A 24,833-nucleotide genomic window follows, 5' to 3' on the forward strand; every position below is an offset into this window, starting at 1 on the left:
CGGGAGTGAGGTTGAGCCTGGGAAGAAGGGAGGGCTGGTGAGGGGGAAGGTGTTTTAATATTTGGGTTTATTTCTCATTATACTACTCTGATTTGATGGGTAATAAGTTAATTTTCCCACGTTGAGTTTGTTTTGCCTGTGATGGTAATTGGTGAATGATCTCTCCCTGTCCATATCTCAACCCATGAGCCTTTTGTTATATTTTCTCCCCCCTGTCCAACCAGGGAGGGCAGTGATGGAGTGGCTTTGGTGGGCACCTGGCCTCCAGCCTGGGTCAGCCCACCGCACACAGCTATTAATCATTAGCTAATTTTTCCTAATAAACATCACTTCTGTAAGAGAAATATTTCAGACCAGTCTGCGAGTAGGAAGGACAGATTTGTTACTTAGCTAGTCAGCATCTGCTTTGTCCTCTTTATGTTCCTCATACTTCAGTAGGACACAAATTGGAGGGCAGCATGTGTGGGAAGTCTATGGGGACTTTGTCACTGTGACAGATCTCGATGTGGTCTCAGAGAGGATGGGAGTGAGTTAGCGGAGATGGCCTGAGGCTTTCAGGAAAGATGAGCATTTTACTGACAGCGATTCAAAGCGTATTGAATTGCAAATATTATCCCTGAACCTGTTTGCTGATAAGCTTGTAGCTCCCCTAGCATCTGCACAAGTGTATTTGCCCAAGATACAAAACGTACTTGTTTTTCATGCTGATAAGGGAACAGTGGTTAAAGAAACACTTGTAGCAATGAGTGTGTTCATGTCATGCATGCGTGGGATTCATTTATCAAATTCATTCCAGACTTACTCTAGTAGAGGCCCTTCCGATAGCTGTGGCCCTTAGAAGCCAAAAAATGCAGTGGGAACCTGGAGAAAAGAGCAAAGAACGGCCAGGCAGCCTGGTACCAGTGTGGTATGTACTCAGACAGCCACTTACATATGTCTTAAAGAGACTAAAATGAAATTAAAAACTTGCGGGTTACACACAGAGCCTTGACAACTGAAATGCCAGTCCTCACGTGGAGGAACTACATTTAGCTAGAAATAACATCCCCTGACTCACCAATTTTTCTCCCTCCAACTGGGGTGACCGGTCCCATGGGGAGGGCAGCTGGCTTGCCACCAGCAGGGCTGGGGCCAGTTTTAAGTTAAGCAGATTCCTCATTGTTGGACTCCTCCATGTTCATTATCAGCTGATGGGCTGCCATTCTGACAAGTCCACGAGAATGGGCTCTTTATGATGATGCACATCCCATCTTTGACCAAAGTCAACTGCAAATGGTATACTGGCATGTATAAAAACTTCATTGTCAATATAAATTTTCAAATTATTTAATTGCATCCTGCTTTCTGTTTGTGGGGTCAGCACCCAAAGTACTGATTTGCTGATGCCCCAAAGACAGTGGGACAATAACTGTCCTTTTACCTTATGCCAAATAGCATAATGAATGCATCTGGAGCAGAAGTTGCTTTCATTGTTTAGGATTAGGAAGAGGCGATGTTAGCATTTATTTCCCCAACCTGGAAGGGCACGTATTGTTGGGGAGCACGAGCCTGACACATATACCACAGGCCTGTCCCAGTGAGAGAGAATAAATCTCTGTCAGCATAGTCCTGCATCTGGGAAAGGTGTGAACACAGGAAAGCTGCACAGAGCAAAATCACCAAGGAAACACCCGTCCAAGTCTCAGTCTCCAGAACAGCGCGACTGAAACCAGCCAAATACTTGAATCTATCTGACATCAGATGCCTGAGTATTTTTGAACCAAGGACTGGCCAAGCTCCTTACCAAGGCAACAAATCTCAGGGGCCCTATGGGCACAGTCTCATTTCTGGTCTTTTGTCTTTGAACTCGAGAGCTGCTGCCTGCAGCAAGCAGGCACACTCAGTGCGAGGGGCCTGCCGGTAGCTGCTGGCGCAGGCAGCGTGAGGGTCCCCAAACGATGGGGCACACGTGTTCCTGTCAGCTCATTTCTATTCTGGGCAGCCACAAACTGCTCTTCCTTCTTTGCCTCGCTCCTTTACTCCTCCTCTCAGCATCTCTGTGACTGACTGCAGCTCCTTGCTGCAGACGTAAGCAGGTGAAGAGCATGGCATTTTGGAGGGAAGCAGCTGACTTCCACCCCACTGCCAATGCAGCTCATTCCTGACCCACAGCATTGCAGCCACTCCTGTCCCAGGCTGAGCAGGCGGAGATCAGCAGCTGTGCTGGCCACCATGACACAAACATCTCCGTAAGGCAGGTCTGGGGTTGCTACCCAGCCTCTTTTAGGAATGGCTGTAATCTGCTTTTAGGGTCCCAGCAGGTGGTGGCTAATGAGATGACTTTAGGAGTTTTGAATGGCACTTGAAAAGCCACTATCAGTACTATAACCATAAATGGCTCTTTTTACCCAGAATTTCTGATCTCCGAGATAACTGATGGTTGCTCTTCTCTGGTGCTGGTACTTTTTAGCAGCTAACACAGGCGTTCCAGCTAACACTCAGCTTCTGTCCCTAACCAGAATAGGAAATGCTTTGCATACAGGTGGGAGTGTTAAAGCCTGTGATATTCTACTGTCTCTTTAGAGGACAGTCATTACTGCAAAAAACCCAGTCTAGCCCTTCAGGAAAATTTCCTAGCAGCTGTTAGACCACCAACGCATTGGCACAAATCTCATAAAAACACGTCAGCTGTGACTGAACAGAGCATTCCCATGCACACAATAGTGAACTGCGAGTGGGACTGACTGTACTGCCTCCTAGGTCTTCCCATCTTTCCCTTTCAGGCACAGCTCATTCCAGCATCACAGTTGTCAAGTCAGCAGCACTTAGGGCAGATGGACTTTCCTTTTTCAGTTCCCTATTTTGCCAGAGCCACAATCTGGAATCTGCCTGCAGGGAATGTATTTATTTCAAGGAAAAAAAAAACCCAAACCACAAGAAAAACGTTATTGAGGGAGAAGCAATCTCTCTGCCCTTCAGTCAGCCCCAGAGGAGATGCTATGTATTTTATCAGCTTTTTTAGTCTTATTGGTTGCTGTAGCAATGACATTCTAACTGCACCCCAGCAGAGCACAGACCTGGCATAGGAGGGAGCTGCCATTCCTGGTTTCCCAGTGATGGAGACAAGTCTGAAAGGCAGTGCTCCACTTGATCCCAATTATGAGAGCCTTGATCAGGTCTAAGTTCATCAGTGATTCCTGATCCTAAAAAACATCCAGCTATATAAAATGAAGTTTTGCAGTGGCTTCTGCTACTAACAGGGAAAGGGAAGTCAGTCCTCCTCTTTCATTGCCCTCCCACCAGGAAAGTCCCAGGTCCTGAAAAAGTCCTTTGACAGTGCTGAAGGAACTAGTGCACTCGGAGATGTAATGGAGAACAAAGCTTTGAACTGTGAAACACCGACTACGTAACCACACTTGAGGGAAAGGGGAGAAGGGACGCACATTCTACGTATCCAAAGGGGATGTACGCTCCCATGCATTTCAGGTAATCTAGAGGCTCGAGTAAATGCTGACTGCGATGAGAACTGAAATCTACCCAGCGCTTTCTCAAGGCCTTTACAAAGTAGGTTTCTACTGGATGTTCCTAGTTAGTGTCCCCGGTAAGGACGACTCCTCCCTGCAGAGACAATGCTGGCTCTGCAGAACAATTTTCCGCACAGAAGTCAGCTGCTGAATGCGCACAGGGTGTCACAGTCAGGCTACCTGCCAGAGCAGGGGAGCCATGCCTGTGGCTCTCAGGGAAGGCTTGCCCTCTAAGGAAGAGAGGGGAAAACTGCAGCCCACAAACTTCTCCTCCCTCCTTCCAAATGCCAGGTCCCAGATCAGGAGAGGGTGACCCAAACACCCAGGCCACACTACTTCTGCACAGACATTTCCATGGAGACACAACCAGCTTCTCCAGATGGAAACTGCTTCTGCAGCCGCTTCCTGGGCAGGGAACAGCCAGTTGTTCTCCCCCATCTTGCCAAGGGCTCACAGAAGTGTCTTAACCTTTAATGAGCCCTTGCCACCCTGTTATCCACACTGTGCTCTCATATATGGCGTCTTGCTCAACCTCCTCTTTTCTACATCTCCCGAAGAGATGAATCTTTCCTCCTACCTCAGCCAGCACAAAGAAGGGGTGTAACACCAGAAACAGCACAGATGCTGACCCTCCAGCCAGAGTCTGCACTGGTGGTAGGCTGTTTCAAGGCAACTATCTCCCAGGCAGGCATCTACCACAGCTTTACTGTGTTCAGCTTCCTTCCCCAACAAGTTTAGTTTGCACCTATAAATGCAAAGCCAACACTTCTGCATAGACGGCCACCTCTGTGAGCCTTCTGGTGATTAACAGCTTACACACTAGCATTGCACATACTCCCAGGAGTAGCAGGGGCTGTCCGCACTTGTTTGATTATGCTCATTAGTATTCATGTTTGCTTGTAAATATACTGGGCCCTAATTCTGAAAATAGCTTTTCCTCATGTGAGACTGAAGACCAGGAGAATATAAAACTATAGTTAATTTAGGGAGGCAAGATGTAGCTCCCATCAATAGAACAGCCACTCCTACGGTAATCATAAATCGATAGTTTCAGGTAGGGTGCAGCACAGCACCTGCATGCTGTCTGACTGACGTGAGCTAAGTGAAGGGAGAGAAACACAAAGGGTCGGGCAAATAAATGCAGCCTGCAACGTAGCTGTAGCCCTTCCTCCTTCGCTGTGTGCAGGACTTCCTCCTTGCCAAGCAAAATAGGAACTGTCTAAACATCTGCATCCTGCTGTAAACAGAAGCCTGGGCAGCGGAGAGAAGGGAGTGAAAGATGTCATTCATCTCTGTGCAGATCACATTTCATTCTGCATGAGATTCTGTCCCGGCTGTATCATCCCTCATGATGTCAACACTAGGTATTTGTCCCTCATGCTCCCCCTCTCCCCAGTAGTAACACGATGGCCCTTGCGGTCATATTATTATAGCCTGAAAGCTAGAACCACCTGGAGGGTGCGGGGACCATCTATCTATCCCGAGTGCCCTGCTCCTGGCAGCTACCCTGAACTCTGTCACACTGATAATAATTCCTTTCTATTTCAGCCAAAGCTGCTCTGCTGCCAAACTGGGCTAAGCGGGTGTACCGAAAAGTGGGTTCAGATGCACAGAACTCACGTTTCCAGGCGCATCAGCAGGATTACACGTTCCCATGGAGCTGAGTAAGGACATGGTATTTGTACTCGCTGCGGGAAGAACCAGCGGATAGCCAGGTTTCATGCCTACAACCAAGATATTTGATCTACCTCTCACAGCGAAAAGCAGGAATTTAATACATCTTCTGGAGACATGAGGATATTTAATCTGTGGGACCAGGAGAAAGGTGAAGGACAGCAACGTGAGATGGGTTCTAGTAAAAGCAAGGACTCTTCTCATGAGACACATATCTCAGCGTAAGCAAATTGGTATTCCACCTGCTAATGGCTTTAAAGTAGCAGCTGCTGCTTACTTAAAGCAGCAGTGTGCATTCTTGCACATAGGAAATCATTAAAGGTTTTACACTTGCATGCTTTGGGCAGGAGGACTCTTGGAGGGGAGCTTCTCCGAAGGAATTTATTTCCCAGCTGGCATGGGTGAACTGCAGCAGCGATGAGGACGGGCTCCAGAGCGCTGTGTGCTTTGTCCAGAATGGCTAGAAACAGGAGGAGAATTTGCACATTCATACACAGGAGTTTAGCACAGTGGAAGTAAGGAGCACATCCCAGGTAAAGTGGAATTCAGCATCCTCAGCAGGTTAGAGCACTGGGGCATCAGCTGCTTTGGAGCAGTCGCAGAAAAGCCCAGACTTCCCACAGTTTTATTTGTATTATCCCAGAACCATCCTAACCTGCGTTTGTGCACTGTTCCTGCTCTACCTCACTTTCCTCACTCCGCTTCACTCGGCACACCCTCCGGCCGTCTCCTCCTTCCCCCTGCCAATCCCTCTCCTGCCTCCTCTTCCCAAAACCATGACGGCAAATGACTATACCGAGCTCGCTTTGCCCGCTAGGTCTGCATCTCATCCTGTCCCTCCTCACCCGCCTCTGCCGTGCCTGCTGTTCGCATCTAGGCTGCTGGGCCTGCCGCTCCCCTCGGCAGCGCTTGGCATTGCCACGGAGCAGCGGGCGACTCTGCCGGTGTGGGAATTTACAGATCCACCTCCTTCAGAGACGCTGTTTGCGCTGCCCTCGTGCCCAGGAGCATCAGGCACCCGCTGTTTTGGGTTCTGTACAAACATGCAGGAAGACAACTCCTGGCATGAAAAACTTACAGCCTAAGCAAGAACAAGGCAGAACATGCAGGCGGCTTGAACAGAACAAAGCGTAGGGCCAGGGTGGAGGCACACGGTAACAACTAAAAGTTTGCTGTATTTCGCAGGCTTCAAAGCTATGGAAAAAATATCATGTGAAATGAAAATAAAGAGACTTTTAGCAAAACATCCCCTTGAGTATAGATCTTACATTCAAGAAGCTCAGTATGAATGGTTTTCCCACTCGTTATATACAAGATTTCATACACGTATGAAGAATAAATATGAATTGCTTAGAATCCAGCGTTTTATGTGAACCTGTAAATAAGCGTTCCTCTGACGTCTGTGCCTCAAACACTGCAGCTTTGGGCTCGTGCATGAGAACCTGTAATCTAGGAATTGACTGAACAAGAAAACCGGGCTGATCACATTCACTGCTCTGGCAGGAGAGGAGTAAACACGTTAATTAATACAAGGTAACTCTCTTTTCACCACATCAGATGTTGTTGTTATCCAAAAAACCCCATGCCTAGAAGCAGCAGAGAGCAATTCTCAGCGTCTCCACAGCTTGTCGCTCTCTCACTCCACAATACCAGCTATTTCCTAGCGAGAGCTTCTGGGCGCAGGGAGGCAGAGCTCCGGGACGCAGCCCTGGCACCCGTGCTGGACACCCCGGCAAAGCACCCAGCCACAGAAACACGCGAAAGGAGTGAATTCTGCCACTCTGCTCGGCCGCGGACCCTCTTGGTTTACCCAGGTAGCTCCAGGTGTCCCAAACATTAAGTTACACAAACATTAAGTTACACAAAACACAAGTACAACCTGAGAGCAGAATGAGCAGAATTTGAAATCAGCATCGGTTTACTGAGTCCAAACTGTTTAAAGTTAAAGTTTATTTGTACTCTTTGTAGGAATATCAATAAAAGACCTCAAATGTATCTATATCTGTACATATTACAAGAACCTTCAAAAATTATTCACAGAACAAAAATAAATCTTCTTTAGAACAAACCCAGGCAATGAAATGCAGAAATGGATCTCAGAGACCAAACAGTCCAGTGCTACTAGCATAAAAATACGGCTTGAAAAACAAGTTTATTACTTTTTAAGGTGTACTTTGTTGAAATAAAAAATAAATTATTTAGAGCTATCATTGTAAAACAGTTCTGTGTAGTAACACTCTTATTAAGGCCCTTGAGACAGAAAATCTATTTTTACAGGTAGGACTCCTGGCAGGCGTGATCTGTAACGACATGCTCGATCTCGTGGGAGTTAACTTACTGTGGAGAAGGAAATACCTAAAAGCATCAGCCTAAATTGAACCCGTTTTGCTCTGTCAGACTCAACTGGATACCTGTGGCTGACCACGCTAATCACTGGTGTAAATACACGTAATGGTTACAACTCCAACGGGAATTGTTCTCCGGGAACGACAGACATTTTTGCAGAACACAAACAGAATTCATACATACACAGTGACCTTAGCAGATAAGTATTGCTGACACATTCCACGGGCACTGCTGTAAAACTGATGGACTTCAATCATGGAATTTTCAGATGAAGTTAAAAGCTGGTGGGTTTAAGTGAGCATTAAATCATGAAATTAATATATCAGGAAAAAAAAGCAAGCCTGAGCCAACCCAAAGCAACTGCAAGAACATAAAATAAACACCATTTCTCGGACGACTTATTCGATGGATACAGAATTTATTACTGGATACACCTCATATTCTCCAACTAGAAAACATACACATCCCTTTCCGTGCTCCTCTGGATCCCCTGCCTGAGTTATGCCACCGGAGAGGAACGTTGCAGAATGCGTAACTGTATGGATCTGTGCTTTTACGCATAGTTGCCTGTTTCTAATACAACAGGGGAGTAACAGTTGGTAATTCCTGGATGTGAATCCTGTCTATTTCCCTTAAAAAAAGGGTCTGAATTCCTAGAGTTGCAAAGAACGGGCATTTACAGGATGCCACTCCCCGGCCGTGCTCCCTCTCTCCTCTGTCAGTGCCTGTCCCACGTCATTCTGTCACCTCAGTTCTTCGCACACACTGCAGGCACTCTGCACAGCGTGGGAAAAGGCCACAGCGCTACACAGCGCTCTCCAGATCCCTGCCCCGCCGTGGGGCCGAGAGCTTTCACCCTGAACTCGGAAGCCCGGGCGGCTTTGCGCTTTGGAAAGAATTGTCCTCAAACGGTACTGAGGAGCGTGGTCAGCACGGACTGAGAGCCAGCATGGGGCAACTTCTCTGTTGCACTCTTAGGAACACAGGAGTATTACTCCTACACGCCATTAAATTTTTCCTGCACTATTTCAGCTGTTTCCAAATGAGAGCAGCAGTTGCTTGTGACAGCATTAGACACAGCCCGATGCATTTGCTGAAAGTGTGAACCAAAACCTCATGTCTGTAATGCTCATCATCAGACTTTGCATTATTTACTTCTCTCATGGCTGCAGAAACCCGCTGGCTACTACTCTTAAACTAAATGTGATCAGGCCCAGTTAGGGCTCTTGCTCCAAAACACACAGACCTTTTGGCTGCCACGTGGTTTAGTGCCACTTGAATTTTATCAGACTGGACAAAACAGAAGTTGGCATTTTCATATATTGTCGGCTTGAAACTTCTTTAGAAAGCTGCTTGGTAACAAACCAGGAGAGACGGCTGCCTGCAGAACTTGGGATCATTACATTTTGCTCTGCAGCTGATCAGTTTCACTCTTGCAGCATTGTGAGTCTGCAACCTTCACCCTCTTTTGGGTCAACAGGCAGCTGCTCCTCTATAGCAGGAGTTCGAGGAGTACACTGTGCACTTCAGGGTAGAAACAACCAGCCTGGTGACAAGCCACGAGGACGATACTGATGGGTTGGGCTCTTTTAGAATATCAATTTTTCCTAGTCTACAAGCGTAAGAAACGCACAGGAGAAGGGACATTATTGAATGATACATCACTGAAGGCCTCACCAAAATGTATCCGTTTCGGAGCAGGTATTATTATTTCCTCTCTAAAAATCAGAGCTGAAATGCTGCCCCTATAGCATGTCTCTGCAGAAAACAAAACGGACACCTCAGCATCTTCAGCATCGAACCAGAGATCTTTAGCAGGTTACCAGAAAGCTGGGGGGCTCTAGTGAAATGCGTTTCCCAAAGTAACGCTAGACTACACGCTACCAGAATGACGTATCTGCTTCTGCCTTGTTCTAGTCAATTTATTCCTATGACCACTTGCTCTCGCATCTCAGTCACAGAACACCTGCACTATTTGCGCTGTGTAATAAGTGAGCAATGCACTTGCCCATCTGAAAAGGCTACTTTCAGGAACAAATTTCCCACAATGGAGCTGTGTAATTACAGTACATAGGAAAGGGGAGATGCCGATCGCACAAAAATACTCAACAAAAAGGGGTTTGCGAAGGTTTCTTGTAAAAGAGAGAGCTACTCACAAGACAGATTGATACAAACTCGATAGACTGCCAATGGCTGTGATGGAGGAAGAAGGAAAGGAGAAGAAACTTAAAGGCACAGTTTGAGGAAGAAAATATCAGCGGTCAGCAATGACCTGGAGCTGGAAGACGGTTTGGAAAGTATGGAAAAGAAATCCCTACTGAGCAAATGCAGAGCACAACCCCAGGTGTGCCAGACGGTGCTGACTTGGCTGTGACACACCAAGGACAAGACAGGGATGCTCCTCGGCCGGTAATACCAAGTCACATTCGAGCAGCGAGAGCAGCTTTGATCTGAAAGAACCAAGCATTAAATGTAAATCCCAACTCGCTGCCGACAAGCCTTCTCCAGATGTAAATTGGCAGCCGAGACCTTTCTAGGAGAGATTCGTACACACTTTTCTTACACACCCTACAGCGCAGGAGATGCGGTCTCTGTACTTACGCGTAGTTAGTAATGTAACAAACTCGTGTGATGACATTTAACTGAAGTATTGTAGCACAGCAGTCAGGCAGAACAGGTAACATGCCATGCTGTCACAAGCTGCGTGTGCGCACAGAGGTGAGATTAATTAATTTCCAACAAACAAACAGGACAACAGACGCTGAATTTGGGTCCTCAGTATTGCCAATCCTTCATGTTCAAGGTAACGCGGGTCACGTTCAGGAGACGAAGCAATCAGCTCAGAAACACCTACATGTCGAATGTAATAGCTTTGGAGATTCAGAAAGCAAGGCCAGAAAGGATAACCAGCTCTGACCTGCTCCGTATCCCAGGCTCTACGATTTCAGCCAGGTACCCCCACAGCCACCTCATTAACTTGTTCCTAGCTGCAGCCTGAACTGTTTGCTAAGCCTCCTGCACAGAGGCACCCTCGTGAAGTTTTGTCTGATTGCGAAGCCAGCTGTTCCAATTTCTAATTTCCATAACTAGTTTGAATGGATATTCACACTCGCTGTTAGCATGTTTCAATTGCTGTTGCAATAATTTTATTTACTTTGAGAGTTTGGGGGCTAGAAACATATAACAAAAAAGTGAAGATTCACACACTATTTATTACTTGACTTTAGAGTCTGGGGCTTTAAAAAAACCCCCTTGGACTATATATTGTGGCATTTGGTAAAATCATGAGAATTGGCAATACTGTGCCATTTATTGTTAATCTTTTACAGTTTGTAAATGTCATTATCTTCCATGAGAAGGTCACTTTGTAATTCTATATGCATTCACATACAGCCTGTAAGTGTGCTGCTATGAAATGCAACTGAAAGTAATTGGAGATGAAAGCTTAGTCAAAACTCCTTTAAAAAAAATCACTGTGTACAGAAGTTAAAAAACCCCTCTAGATTATCCAGAGAAAGGCAAATTTCAGTGGAAATGGAAGATCTTTTAACACAAACGTGCAGAAAGCATCTTTTATTGGAACAGACTGGCTAAATTAGCGGCTGAAGTAGTGAAACTGAACGAGAGTTAAAATATAGAAATCCTCTAGGCATACAGAAGTCTACGCTGCTGGGCACGCACCCTTCAGTTAGCCCTTCCCTGGGAGCACTAACCTGACTGCTCCTGGTGGAGTGCAGAGCGTGACTTCAGGGTGCATGGTGCGTAAAGTGGGGATTGGATAGGAGTCTTAAAAAAAAAAAGTATTTACAGGTCTGTAAATTCTCAAAACAGAAAATATAAAACTGCATTAGAACTGGGGTAAAAAAAAAGAAAGAATCCTACCTTGAAAAACTGCAGATTCCCTCTGTCTGTCTGACAGGAAGCCTGACTGTGTGCAAATGCAAGGAAATAAGCTTGCTGCTCCAAGTTTTTACCTTGTTCAGAAAGACTGAATATTTTTTGCCAGAGTCCTACCAAAAGTCAGAACAGGATCCAGCAAGAGCCAATTTTTCTTGCTAAAATGTTTGCTATCGAGTTTGCATTCAGTTACAGAACAGCTAAAGAAGAGGGGAATAAAACCAGCAGATGAGTTTTCTTATAGAATTCATTTCACTACTATTTCACTCCACTCATGTACTTGTATCAGTCAGCCTGATATATACAGCTGCTGTCTAATGTAACCCACTGCTCATCTCTCTCTCACCCACAACACACATGCACTCACACTCCCCTCTTCCTCCTCCGAGGACTGCAGTGCTTTCAACAAGAGAAAAAAAATAATAATAATAAAAATAGCAATAATTAAAAAAAAATCTACAGTATTCACTTCCTTTTGGTATATTACATCAGCATTTTCTGTACATGACCCAAGAGCTCCCTCTATTTACACAGTGATACGGAAGGACTTGTTCTCGGGAGCCCGGTTCTCCTGGCCTTGAGTGGGGAATTAAAGCCCACCTTTCAGAGTTCTTTCTCTTTTCCATTTTATTAGCAGCATTATGTAAACCTGTAAGGGGAAGGGGGGGCTACTTTGAAGGTTTCTTGAGTCTGCTCCCTCTTGCCCTTCTCCTGGGGAGATGGCTGGCAGCATCTGCCCAGTTAGCAGCTGCTGTTTTTGAATTCACCATTCTCCGTGATGGAAAGCTTGGTGGGATTGGTGGGGGAGATGCCATTGCGGACTTGCATGCTGTAGCGCTCCTTCACCTGCGTCAGGGCACTCATCAGCCGCGTGTTGGCAGAGTCCAGGGACACGATCCGCTTCTCCTGCAACAAACACCCCACAAAGTCAGAGCTCCTTCACAAATGAAACACCTTTGCCCCACAAGCCTGCTTTACGGGGAACTTCCAGGACCCAGGGCTGTGACAGTGTCTTCAGATGATTTCTAGGCAGAGGCAGCTTGGCTAACATTCTCTGGTAAATGGGATGTCTGCCTCTTTCTGTTTCCTTGGGGTAACACGGCCCCTGGGTGCCACGGGCTTTTCATGGGCCGCTCTGGCCCTCCGGGCCTTTTTGCGTGATGGAAGGTGACATTGGAGACCTGATCCAGTCACCGTGGCTTTCTCCAGCCAGCCTCCCACCGAGGCAGATGGAAATGCAGGATTTTTCCATGGGAGGAGGGGGAAGGATGTTGGTGTTAATAACAGCAATAGCCAATTTATTTATTTTTTTTTAAAATACGTTAGAAAAACAGAAACAGGCAGCAGAAAATAAAAGTGGTGGAGGTTTCATCTGGCAGAGAAAAGTGCAAGTGGTATCTAACGGCCATTGTCTCTGTAATTTGGATGGAGTGTGCTCAGAATAAACTCATGGTATGCTTGAAATAAATAAAAAAAAGCAGATAATGGCAGCCTGCAGTCACCAGCAGGAGTGAGGGTGCAATAGCAACATAGAGAAGAAGCAGCCAAAAGCTACAGCTAAGGGTTTATTTGAGGTGAAGGGGAAGAGGGCAGTGTGGGTGGAGGGGGAGACGCCATCGACAGAACACAAAGAACAAACACTGAACACACTGCTCCTAGACCCATTCCAGCTCAGAGGGGCTCCCGGGCTCCGCCGAATCCAAGGTTCCCACATCCCCATTTTGATTCTTCTGCACAGAAAGCGCTAGCCTCTGCTTTTAGCAGTAGTATTCAGAAAGCTAAAGGATGAGCACTAGATTTATAAGAAATAAAAAAACCCATCACCAAAACCCAGCCTACTAAGAGTTAGATTATCTGCAGTGGGATACGGCACTGGAGGGTCAAGCCAAAGAGTGGGTGGCACAATTAGAAATGTCAATTTTCATCTTTCCTCAAAAAAAAAAAAAAATGCAGCCACACAAAGCCGCAACAGAGACAGCAACAGGTAAATATGCTCTCCATGCTACCAGCTGATTGGCTTTTTTTGAGAAGGAAAAAAAAGTCTAATTGACTTGAATGAAAAAAAGTTGCATGCAGGAACTCTTCCCAGTCCAGCCCATTGAGAAACAAAATGGAAGGAAAAATGATGCACAGAAGGCACAAACGTTAAGGGATAGTTCAGACGTACTGCTCAGGAGACAGAAGTGCTACAACAGCCCCATGAGATTTTGATCCCAGCACATCAGCTGTGTGGTACATCAGTAATCAAGCAACATTTGCTTTTCTCAGTGGGCTTCCCCACAGGGGTAGGTGTTAGGGTGCAAAAACAATGCAGAATTTAAGTACTGCTTGTACGACAGCCCTGAAGAGACCGAGCTCTGTGTAGCAGAGCCAATGGAGGAGGCGGCGGCACAAGAAAACAACAAAGAGGAAGGCAGGCTGTAGCCTGCCCTAGCACTTGCCCTGGTCCAGTCAACATAAGGAAGGAGAATAGACAACGGAGGAGTCAGAGGCCTTAGCCTTTCCTCCCATGCTGAAACAAAGACTGCAAAACACAACTGCCCTAGCAGAAATGTGTTCTTCAGCAAGTTAAAGCTCCTCCTCCTCCTCGGACTGAATGTCACCTGGAATATAGAATTTAAAATTAAAATGTCTTTCCAAAGAATATGGCTTTCCAAAGAGTTAAAAATGAAAGGCTGGTTATTTTCTGGCACTGATGAGTGCTCACTATGCCACTTAGCGAAACAGCTGGAAATCTACACTTGGAAAATCAATCTTAAAAGCATGAGCTTGGTGAGCAGAGACCACTTCTCGCTCAAAGGAAAATCCAACCTAACAAACATGTCTCTAACACACGTGAATCGGACACGGGGAGCGGGAGGAGCTGGAATGGGTAGGAGGTCAGTGCGCTGGGCCAGGACCGGGTACTGCTCAGCTAAAGAACTGATTGGGTTTACTTGCCTGTTTGAATTATCTCATCCCCATTTATGACCTGTAATTTAACACAGCGGAGATGTCACTTGCAATAGCAACCGGGCCAGTACTCTTTGCAGCTCCGCTGCTCCAAGGAGAGAGTTTAGCCAGACCTGGCCCCTGCTCAGTCAGGGACGCCCAGAGGCAGCCTCCGGAACCACAGCACGTGCGAGGCGCTGCCCGGAACCAGCGTGAACAGCACGTACACTGAGAACAAGGCTGGCCTTGTGCACCGGTGCAGTACTGGGTGCTGCACCTGACCACAGGCAACAGAGCAAGTCCTGAAAAGCACCTCGTAGTGATATAGCACGGGAGCCTGGGTTACTGCTGTTTCCTAGCAGCCGTTTGACTTCAGACAGGTGTGATAAGCCAGGTTCCAACTCCACTCCATAAATCTCACATAAAAAAGACCTTTTCTTTTCTAGCCACTACTATATCCCTTTGCCAAATGAATCACAGACTAAGAAAAATCTGCCAAGCTGTGACACAACCCAGCAAACACTTGGGCTCCTCTGGTGTGTCTGTTCTGCATCTTTCATCAGTTTTCTCTTTGGCTCAGGTACCCAGGAAAGGGCAATGACAACTAAGCTCCCTCCATGAGCTGGCCGATGCTTGAAGCAGTTAGGGTTTGCTGATGACCTTGCTTGCCCAAGGAGCTAACAGCACTTTAGGAAAAAAAAAAAAGTCAGATTAAAAGAGGAATCATTAATGCTACTGGTTTTTCAACAATTCCCACTGCAGGTGATAAATGATGCATCGTTTGATCAAGTGCAATCAAGGACCGCACCTTTGCAGCCCTGAGGGTTTGAAGCTTTCACAAGTCAGCAGCAGTCCCCTCTGCCAGCTGGCGACACTGAGGGACCAGACTGGTCCACCCTCCGCCTTGCTAGTCCATGACCCCACACCGAGGCTGGGAGCCTAGTGGCACAGACAGGAAACAAAAGGAGGGGTAACTTTCTTATGCAGTCACAGTCTCTCAAATCCTCCCCTCCAAAAATTGCTCTTTATGAGTTTGCTCAGTGCCCCTTTTGCCTTCTTGAGGCAGATGAAAAAGGCATCAACCGCCTTCAAAAACCAGGCTGCTGTTTGGATGAGCTGCCACTCCATCAGTGCGTAACAGCAGAAAGCCCTGACTCTGCCTATCTCTGAAAAATGACCCAGCACGTTCAACTACTACTCCAGCTTCCACTTCCCATGCTCCCTGATCAGACTGGAGGCTGCTGTACTGTTCCCTCCACCACCAAGAAAATAAAAAAGTACAGTGACTGACCACATTCCTGTTCGTTCTCCAGCACTGTACTGTCTCACTTGGCATTTTGAAAGGATTTAATCTTGAGCTGCATCTAGAAAGGGTGCCTACACTGGTGGCTCCATGTAAAGCATCTTGCACAATAGCTAGGAACTGTATATGGTGTAACTCCAGTAGGATTTTTTTTCTATTCTGCAAGGCTAGGTAACAGAAGTGCCATGTTATTGTACACAAGTGATTTGTTTAGATTAGATGACACAGATCCAAAAATCCAGCTTTCATGAACAGTCTTTCTGAAGAACTGTGGGAAAATGGGCAGAGGCAGCAAGAAAACCAGAACTTTTCAAATTATCAAAAAGAAATCAGCTGTAAGTATGTTCCTAGTGTTACCAGGCTTTTAAAAACACAGCTGTTTTCTACTTTATATTTTCCCTACAGTTCCATGTGAGCTCAGACATTTCTATTATTGCTGGCCATTGAACATGAAAAAGAAACGGCCAGGGCATGCCCTTTGGTGCTCGCTTGTGCCTATACTTTAACACACCAGTACCATCTTTAACAACATTCAACTGAGGCTTTCCCACCATGCCCTGCCACTCTGTGTAGGGAAACAACTTTCTGAAATAACTTGGGTTATTCCCAAAACAGGTCACCTGAAGATTATCTATTAAGGAAAGTTTGCAGTTAGAACTGCTGAAAAGCCCGGAAGCAGGAAAGATGTCTTCCAAATACGAGTATCACAAACATAACATGGCAGGCAGATACTAAACCAGTCTCAGGTTCTGTTGTCCAAGCTTTGCTCTCTGGGATCAGCACAGACACAGAAGAAAAGCTGAAATGATCCCACACAACACAGCCGCATGCATTGCCCACGATGTCCCGCTTTCCACAGCTAACTTGTGTTGACTGAGACAAGCACCGCAGGTTTGTGGCAAAGTGGGCATTTCTCCAGGACTGACGTGGACAGTCAGATGGGGTGAAATGCCACACGGGACATTATAGAGGGCGATGCTCCATTGAAAGCGTTCTTTTTTTTCTGGACTCGAACGTTCAAAGCCATGCTTTTAGCTTGCATAGCTGAGATGCATGCACATGGCAATTAAACTATGTTGGTATGAAGCAAAGCTTTTCCAGAGTTCCCAGGCCCACACTCAGAACGATGTCTACACAATGCACCACTGTTCCTTTACCCCCTTGGGAGCCCACAAAGTAGAAAAGGTTTTGGAGAAGCGGTCAGTCCTGTGATTTGTTGTCAGGCTTTCTCAAAGCCAAGTGTCTGACTAGGCTTTATTAATTAAAAACCCCAATTCTCCCCTAGAAGGCAGTAAGTCACACGTGCAACACCATGGGCCGATACTGACTTTGGGAGCCAGGTAACAGTGCTGGGGCAGGAGGATAGGGGAAAATAATGGGTTCCATACAGAGAACACTTGGTTCTTAGAGATCCTGAGCTTCTTACCTGTGCATCAATAATTTTCTGCTTTGCATCGATGACAGCTTGCATCTCTGCATGATCCTTCTTCAGCTCCTCTTCAACTGCCATGAGTCTGATGAGCAAAAACAGGTACAAATCAGGACGGTTTAATACTATTCCAGAGTGTTTCCGGTACTCTGGCCTGTTGGTTTCACTTCTCTGATTGTCCTGGCTCTGCAAGAGAAGCATTCTGCTGCACTCGGAAAAGCTTATCTATCCATCTGACACTCCCAACTGCCTAACCCTGTTATTCTCAAAATGGACATTGCCAAAAATACAACTGCTCTGAAAAGCTACTGCCTCGAGTACAGATTCCAAACAAAGCAAAAAGATCTGTTATAAGTGCAACAGAGACCAGGGTTAAGAATTCCTAAACCTTTTCCTTCACTCTCCTGGAAATCTGAGGCAAGTTTCCACACCTGCGTCTCTGTTTCTTCATCTCTAAGGCAGGATGGTATCAGTCCAGAGATGTCAATGAGCAACTACCTTCTTTTTGCATCAAAGAGAACACATGACACAGGGAGGCTGCTTGTCCTACACTGTCCCAGACTTTCCCAAGCCTCACCTGCTGATGATACTTTTCATCTGGCTGTCCTTCTCCTCCTGTTGCCTGCGCAGTCTCTCCTCACTGTCTTCCAGCCTGGACTTGTACTCCATCAGCAGCTTCTGCATTTGCTGCTCCTGAACCAGAAGCCGCCGCTCATATTCCTCCAGCCGGCGACTTGATACCTTCAGGCGCTCCTTCAGCTTCGCTATCTCTTGTTCATACTGCAGGCGGAAGGAAAGGAGGAGAGTGTCAGATGCAAAGGAAAAAGGAAGAGGTCAGATCATGATAATCTGCTGCTGCTCTTCAAAGAAGGACATCGTTTTTTTCATGAAAAATAAATTGATAGAAGTAAAGGAAATGACAAGCAAACAGCTGTGGGCACCACAGACAAGGAGCACGTAGGCTCCCATTGAGCATTAAGCTATTCCCACGCTGTAGGATGTCATTCTTTAGCATGACTTAAGGAATCAGAGGTCTCTGACACAGCTCCTCAGTCCTGACCAGTAACATCCCCAGTTACTCCAGACTCAAGGAGTTCCAAGACAGAACCTGCTAATAGTGCTCAACTGTAAAAATGTCCTGGGGTGACCAAACATACAAACCACACCAGCATGGGACTCAAATAACTCATTCCTCAGGACCTAATCGTTGTGAAGGGAGAGTATAATAATTCACTTCAGAGTAGAGCCTGTCAGTTTACTTGCTTCTGCTTACTGTCTCTGTGGATAATCATTTCTGCAATAGTACAACGAATCTCGACATATTCCACTTTGGTTTGGGTTCATTTACCTTTCCTAATAATCCTATGTTCCTGCTTCTTGCCCACCAAATGTTCTCCTCCTCGCTCCCTGCCCTCTCAAAACACCAAACCTCTTACTAAACATCGTCACTGTAGCAGCATATAGATGTAACTGTATTTGGAAATTATTTCTGTGTAGCCCAGAAACACTGTGCCAGCTAGATGACAGGCATTTGCCTCAGGTGAAACCCAAGACAAAATTTGAGTGCTACTACTAGATTGAATTGTATTTACAGAGCCTTGTAGAATCACTTAGCGTATCCTAAGCTATACTCAGTCAGGTTAACAATTGTGTTTTAGGTTTTTCTTTAATGGAGTTTAATGATCGCTAAAAAATTGTGCAAGCACAGGAAAATGGCAGTATGCTGTAACTATGTGTTGTCATAAAAAATAATGACTCTAGCAGGATCTAATACACTTAGTGTGACTCACGATGCACGGAAGTGCCAAGTACCAGCCTGTAATGCCCAAACCCTCAGCTCTGTCAGTTTGCACCACTTGACATGCTACAGCCTGTACATGGGTTAATCTATAGTGTGGGATACTGTACGACAGCTATATGTGACAGCAGGTACAGCAGGAAGTTATGCCAATACAACCTGTGTTTGAAAGCAGAATGGCTTTCAGATGCTGCTGTGACAGAGTCGTGAGCTCGGCTGTGGGGTGGGCAGGACTCTGTCAGCCCTCAAGTCGGCTGCATACAGAATAAAATCTACCTTCTCAGCATGCCTGACTTCATCTGGATTCTGCTCTGCATCCTCCTCTACTTCTTCATACTGTCCATTATTGAGAACCCAGGCAGCTGTCCTTTCCACTGGTGACATTGTGGCAGAGTCCACAGGCGACTGGACCTGGAACAGAGATATCTGTAAGCATTTTTCAGAGAAACTATATAAATCAGCTCTAAAATCCCATTTATTTGGAGGAAAAAAAAATGATCAAGTCAGTCTCAAAGGCTCCCTAAAACCTCTCTTGCAGAGATACTGCATCCTCCCTTGACTTTGGGCCCACAGCACTTACTCGAGTCCCTCTAACATACTTCAGAAATTTTTCTTCCTTGCTAAGTGAGCTTCTCTCAGAAAAGTTCTTGTTTCCAAATCCTGTTCAGATCCACCTTTCCCCTTTGCTAGATTTTCAGTAAGACTTTCTTGAGCTGTGATTTCTCTCACAAAGAAAACAGAGCGACGAAGCTTTCCTTGCAGCCCGTTTGGGTAACACAGATTGGTTTCTTTGGAGTACTGAGGAGCTTAACTTGGGAGCAGCTTTCTCAGCCAGGCTGCAGACAGATTTTGCAAGGGAGGATGGGGCTGCACGGCTGGGATACGAGACAGCACAGCAGTACTTAAGAGTGGCAAAGACATGTAACGTTACCACTCCAGTGCCTATCAGATTTAGATGGTTTATTGTAGCATATATATACCCAGACAAGGCTGTGAAAGGAAGTCATGGCCAGCAGTGCTTACTAGAACTGTAAAACAGCATCAGAGGCTATCCTCTTTAAGGGAATCTGAAAAGGAAGCCAGGAAAAGAAACAAGAAACTCTCCGCCCAGCTGGGGAAAATACAGCTTGCTACAAATTCCAAGCAATTTTCATGGACAAAGACAAGTTTATAAGCACAGGAATTAACATAATTACCCCTGAAAGAGCAACACTGTCTTAACTTTCTGAGAAATGCGGAAGATCAAATTCACCCCCCCGCCCCAACTGTAGCTTCTTTTTGTGCTCAAGCAGCTCCTCAGCTCACTGCCTCCTTTTAGTATTGCACCAAAGTGAAACGTGCTCCATGGCAGGGGGCTTGTGAAGTCAAAGTTTCAGCCAGGAGCTCTTTATGGGAGAGTTAACAGCTTCTTTACATGAGGCAGGTGAGGGATCACGTCAACCTCCATTTCTGTTTCTCTTGTTCACAAGAATGGGGCTGGTGAGTGCTGCATACATCCTACGTCAGCTCTGGCCAGAGGATTTGCCTGCAACGGCTCAGCTGTCCTAAGCAGCAATGGAAGAATGTCCTCCAGCGCTGGAAGAAGCCTCAGCAAGGATGGGTATAAAGGCAAAGGAAAGGAGTAGGAATTAAGCAAAAATCCCTGGATTTAGGCAGAGGCCTTTTCACTAGAAGGCTAATAGCCCCTCTCAGGTGCAGTGTGACAGCTTGGTAAAGCTCCTTAGTTAGATTTTTGACAATTTTTGCTGGGAGGCAGCCATAGCAAGGGAGACTATGAACTGGGTGTGGCTCTGCCACCAACAGGCTGTTCTTGGAGGTAAGTGCTGTGGTTCCAGGAGTTGCTGGAGGAATGAGGAACAGCTATGGATGAAGAGTGTCACCATTCACTGGAGTTGCGGAGGACTAAGATAGCAGAAGGGTGACTGTAAACTACATCGCAAGCCTTGTAACAGACAGCCGATCAGCAGCAAACCTTGCCAAACACCCTTGCAAGCTGTAGGACAGAATATTTTCAGCAGCCAAACTCAGAAAGCCTACAAAGACCAAGTGGATGGCAAGCACTTCACATGCTAATGGGTTATGAGTTATACTCTAATAAAGGGGAAAAAAGAAAAAGCCTGCTAGTAATGTGTATTAATTCCCCTCTTTGCCTCCCTTCCAGAGGAACACACTGACATTTCTGTTCCCACCTACCTACTAAATGGAAATGGGAGGCAAAAAGTGACCTCTCCCAGCAAACAAAGGGCCTAGCTCTATATTCAGAAACAAATGGGACTTGTAGAGAACAGAGTCTAATAATTATAACGCCCACAAAGCATGCCCAGAAAGAACATGCCCAGAAAGAACATGCCCAACTTCTCTTTTCTCTTTTTCTTTTTTAAATAAGAACAGAATTCCACAACATGATTTGCAATTAAAAGGACGCAATGGAATTTGCCTGAAAAAAATTTTGGCCACTTAATTTAGCACACTTCAAGACATTTCTCAAGGGTGTGGGGAAGGAAAGAACAAGTTGATTTCTCTGAATAAAGTACGAACAAGTACTCTAATGAATCCAGTGAAAACAATTAGTATGGAAAGTAGAGTGGAAAAATAAGTAGATTCACATCAGCTACAAGAGGAGGGAAGGAGACTGGCCTGAAGTCAGTCACAGTCGCAGGCATCTGTGAAGCTGAATGTAAAAAGTAAATGGAGAAGAGGGAAGTGGGACGTCCAAGATGTCACTTTGATGCTAAACAAGCAAAGGTAACTGATTTACAGTCGGGTAATCAGCAATTTAAGATGAGAAGAACCAGGGGTTTGCAAACAGCTAACCCAGTGTTTCTTGTAAACACACACAGGGCAGAAACCATCCGTGCAAGGTGTACGCACAAAGACTGGAGACACAACACCTGTACTTTGTCCTCCTTATCCTAACACCTTCAAAGTAAAGCCTTTGCGTATTTGTGTAGGCACTTCCCGTAACAAGCCCAGAGGATAGGCACCAGCTCCCCGGGGACTTTGGCTAGGACACTGCACAGAACCATGCAATAAAACTCAGCAGATGATACAATACAGGTTCACACTGGACGCCTGAGAACCGCAAAGGGAGTTTATCCTTCAAATTTATCCTTGTTACTGGCCTGAAGGTTTCCTATCCCCTCCGTGTTAGGCTTAGTTGTAGTCAGTATACTTTACATATCAACCCTCTCTGCCCAAATGTAAAAAACACACTCCAAAGGAGGACACAAACATATGCACTTCAAATAACACACAATTACTTTTTTTTGGTATTACTAACTTGGCATCATAGCCTTTGCTTTGTGATTCAGTGTTTCTGATCTCCTTGTACTTTAATGAACTTGAGGTATCAAAGTAGTTTTGAAGCCCTGATTGCTCCTGGGTTCCCAGGCATCAACCAGATTTTCCTCCTTTCGACTGTAACATTCAGGAGTTTGCCAAAAAGCTACACCAACAGGGAAACCGGTAAAACCTTTGGCAGAGCAGGAGCTCGCGCTGGCAACTATGTTCTTCTGCCAGCTTTACCCTACAAGCCAAAACCCTTCCCCCTGCATAACCACGTCATAACCATTTTTTCACCAGCGCTTTTGCCAACAGGGCTACATCAGCAAGGAGGATCATGACCTCCTGCTCCTTGCAGAGGTAGCTTCACTGGCAGCATGGCGTAGCATCACCCTCGGGGGCTGCAACTTTCTGGAGTGAAATTCCTCACTTGTGCCTATGTGCAGAGCAGCATGCTTTCTAGAAGGTCTCGTGGAAAGAAGGAGCTTAAAAAATTTCCTTCAATACTAGGTAAGGTAAATCAAAGATGAGCATGTTTACCCTCACAGTGACCACAAAAGAAAACACTTAACCCCAAGGAATAGTGCAAGTGTTGCCTTCAAGAGCCTCACCCTGCCCAGCTGGTAAGTCTGTACGCACTGATATAACACTCTGAAAACCCACCTCCTTCCCTCTGACCTGCAGATCGAGACGTTTTCTACCTTCATTGTAGTGCCAAGCATTTAAATACTTATTTTCTTTTTAACATTAAACTAATTGAGGAAAAGATTTTCATACACAGCAAATCAGAACAGGAATTTTTTTTTTTAAAGGTAAAGGAATGTTGGCTTTTTGTCAGGAAAATCTTGATTTACAGTCGCCTCCGAACAGCTGATAAAGTGCATTAGGAGTTGGTACATATAAGCACTCCTTGCCAGAAAGTGTTTGCATTATTCATCATTTGGGATGATTAATGAAAAAGCAGTATTTATTTGGGGACCAGCAATAGATTGTTGCATCATGGCGAAATATAGATTTCTCCACACTTAAAACAACTGTACTTATTCATTATTTTGGCAGCAGTTTATTCTATGATATTTTATCTTTGTTTATGTCTCTGTTTTTAGGTAGCTATGCTTTTAAACTAGCACTACAGGGCTAATTCTCACACGGCAATCTTAACTACTATTTGGAACAAAGCTTCTATTTTTTTTTTATTCAGGGAAATTTTCAAGTTTTCTTTCTTTCAGCAGGCTTGCTGCTACCTTAGCAAATGCAAAACTTTTTTTTTTTTTTAAATTTAGTACAGAAGCATCCAAAAATAATAGGAAAGTTAGGCTTGCAAGCTTGTAATGGTAACAAGCATGACTGTTCCTTACACTTGCTACTAGCCACTTGCTTAAGTGCCAGTACTCTTGATTCAACGCAACTCAAAGGTCAAAGAGCGTCGAAGGTCAATGCAGCAATCGGGTAAACGTCAAAGCAGAAAGCGCCTGGAACAAGGCTTTCCTTACCTGCTGCGTTTGTTGCCTCTGAATTGCCCTCACCTTTGGGACAGGGCTCTCTCTAGAGGACGAAGACTGCTGCCGGGATCGGCTCCCATTCTGAATGGGTTCAGTCACCATGGCCCCCGACACTCCCGACATGCTGCCTGTGCTCCGCAAGGAAGTGCTGTGCGGCAGGGACTGTGGTGCTTTAGCCCTGGCGCCCAGCCCGCCTTGGTCCATTTTGCGGATCTGAGCTTGGCTGCTGCTGTTCTGGCGGGGCAGCGCGATGGGGACGTGCTTGTCTGGGACCGTGTGGCGCCGGGAGAAGTCCTCGCTCTGTGTGCTGCGCTTGGTGAAGTCCTCCATGCTGCTGTTGCTAGGTCCGCTAAGTTTGAAGTCTTCGCTGTTGCTTCGGCTCCGAGAGCTGGCAGTGCTCAGGTTCTCCAGGCTGGAGTCCACAGAGGCCTTTGGCATTGGCGGGGTTGGGTTGTTGAGATGGTAAACCGGGTTCTGGAACGACAGAGGCTGGAGGCTGCCCTGTTGGTTCAAAGCCGGGTGCAGAGGCCTTCTCACCTGGGGAGCACTCTGGGGTGTGCTCTGAGTTTCCCACAGCTGTTTGATGTTTGCCACCTGCGTGATAGAGAGCTGGCTGCCGGCCAAGCGCAAAGGCACATCGTGCATGACAGAAGCATGGTCACTGTGAGCCGTGTGAGGATCCTGGAGGTCCATGAGAGAGATGCTACGTCCATTGGGCAAGATGCTTTCCCTTTCGTCCTTATCCGAGTAAGTCATGCTCTGGGTGGATGCCTGCTGAACCAACAGTAAGGTCTTGCCCCTAAAATATCCATCTATGTTTTCCTGGGTTGGAGACTTCAGCTTATGCAAGTCACTGTGGAGTGGAAAGGAATCTGGTTAATTTTTAAGCAGCCAAGACCCTGAGAGATCTGTCCCAGAGAAGTCTTTCTACCTCATTTAACCTCCCCCCAACTAAAAGCTTCAAGGAACCAGATTTCCTTTTATGAGCTCTTTGTGTTCAAGTCAGAACACACTCTTCCTTAATTACCACTTATCTTTGAGAATTACATTTGATTCAAGAAGTGCTGCTGCTTTATTTTTTCACAGGTGAAATGCAAACCATTCCCACCAAATCCTCCCTACTTAGACACTTCTGTCTCCAGCAAGATTTCAGTGCGGTTCAGAGCCC

At 46.0% G+C, this 24,833-nt stretch overlaps 1 protein-coding gene and 1 long non-coding RNA gene across 13 annotated transcripts in view; one reads left to right on the forward strand and one right to left on the reverse strand.

Moving 5' to 3' along the window:
• The first annotated feature begins 408 nt into the window (after window positions 1-408).
• On the forward strand, window positions 409-7,993 carry LOC142602808 (uncharacterized). Its single transcript, XR_012836636.1, has 2 exons — window positions 409-907; window positions 5,052-7,993. It is a non-coding gene; the product is annotated as an uncharacterized LOC142602808 (long non-coding RNA).
• RASAL2 (RAS protein activator like 2) overlaps window positions 7,305-24,833 on the reverse strand; it is a 186,753-nt gene continuing 169,224 nt past the window's right edge. For 8 of the 12 annotated variants that reach the window (XM_075760434.1, XM_075760432.1, XM_075760437.1 and 5 more), the window contains 6 exons: window positions 23,657-24,518; window positions 19,158-19,292; window positions 17,661-17,863; window positions 17,081-17,168; window positions 14,361-14,391; window positions 7,305-12,326 (listed from right to left, as the gene is read on the reverse strand). In XM_075760434.1, coding sequence (XP_075616549.1) covers window positions 12,184-12,326; window positions 14,361-14,391; window positions 17,081-17,168; window positions 17,661-17,863; window positions 19,158-19,292; window positions 23,657-24,518 — 1,462 coding nt within the window. In that variant the 3' untranslated portion in view covers window positions 7,305-12,183. The remainder of the gene's footprint in view (window positions 12,327-14,360; window positions 14,392-17,080; window positions 17,169-17,660; window positions 17,864-19,157; window positions 19,293-23,656; window positions 24,519-24,833) is intronic. The other 4 variants (XM_075760433.1, XM_075760435.1, XM_075760429.1 and 1 more) reach the window with 1 other exon arrangement.

The sequence above is a fragment of the Balearica regulorum genome, chromosome 8 (genome assembly GCF_011004875.1).
Source record: "Balearica regulorum gibbericeps isolate bBalReg1 chromosome 8, bBalReg1.pri, whole genome shotgun sequence".
Taxonomy (NCBI): domain Eukaryota; kingdom Metazoa; phylum Chordata; class Aves; order Gruiformes; family Gruidae; genus Balearica; species Balearica regulorum.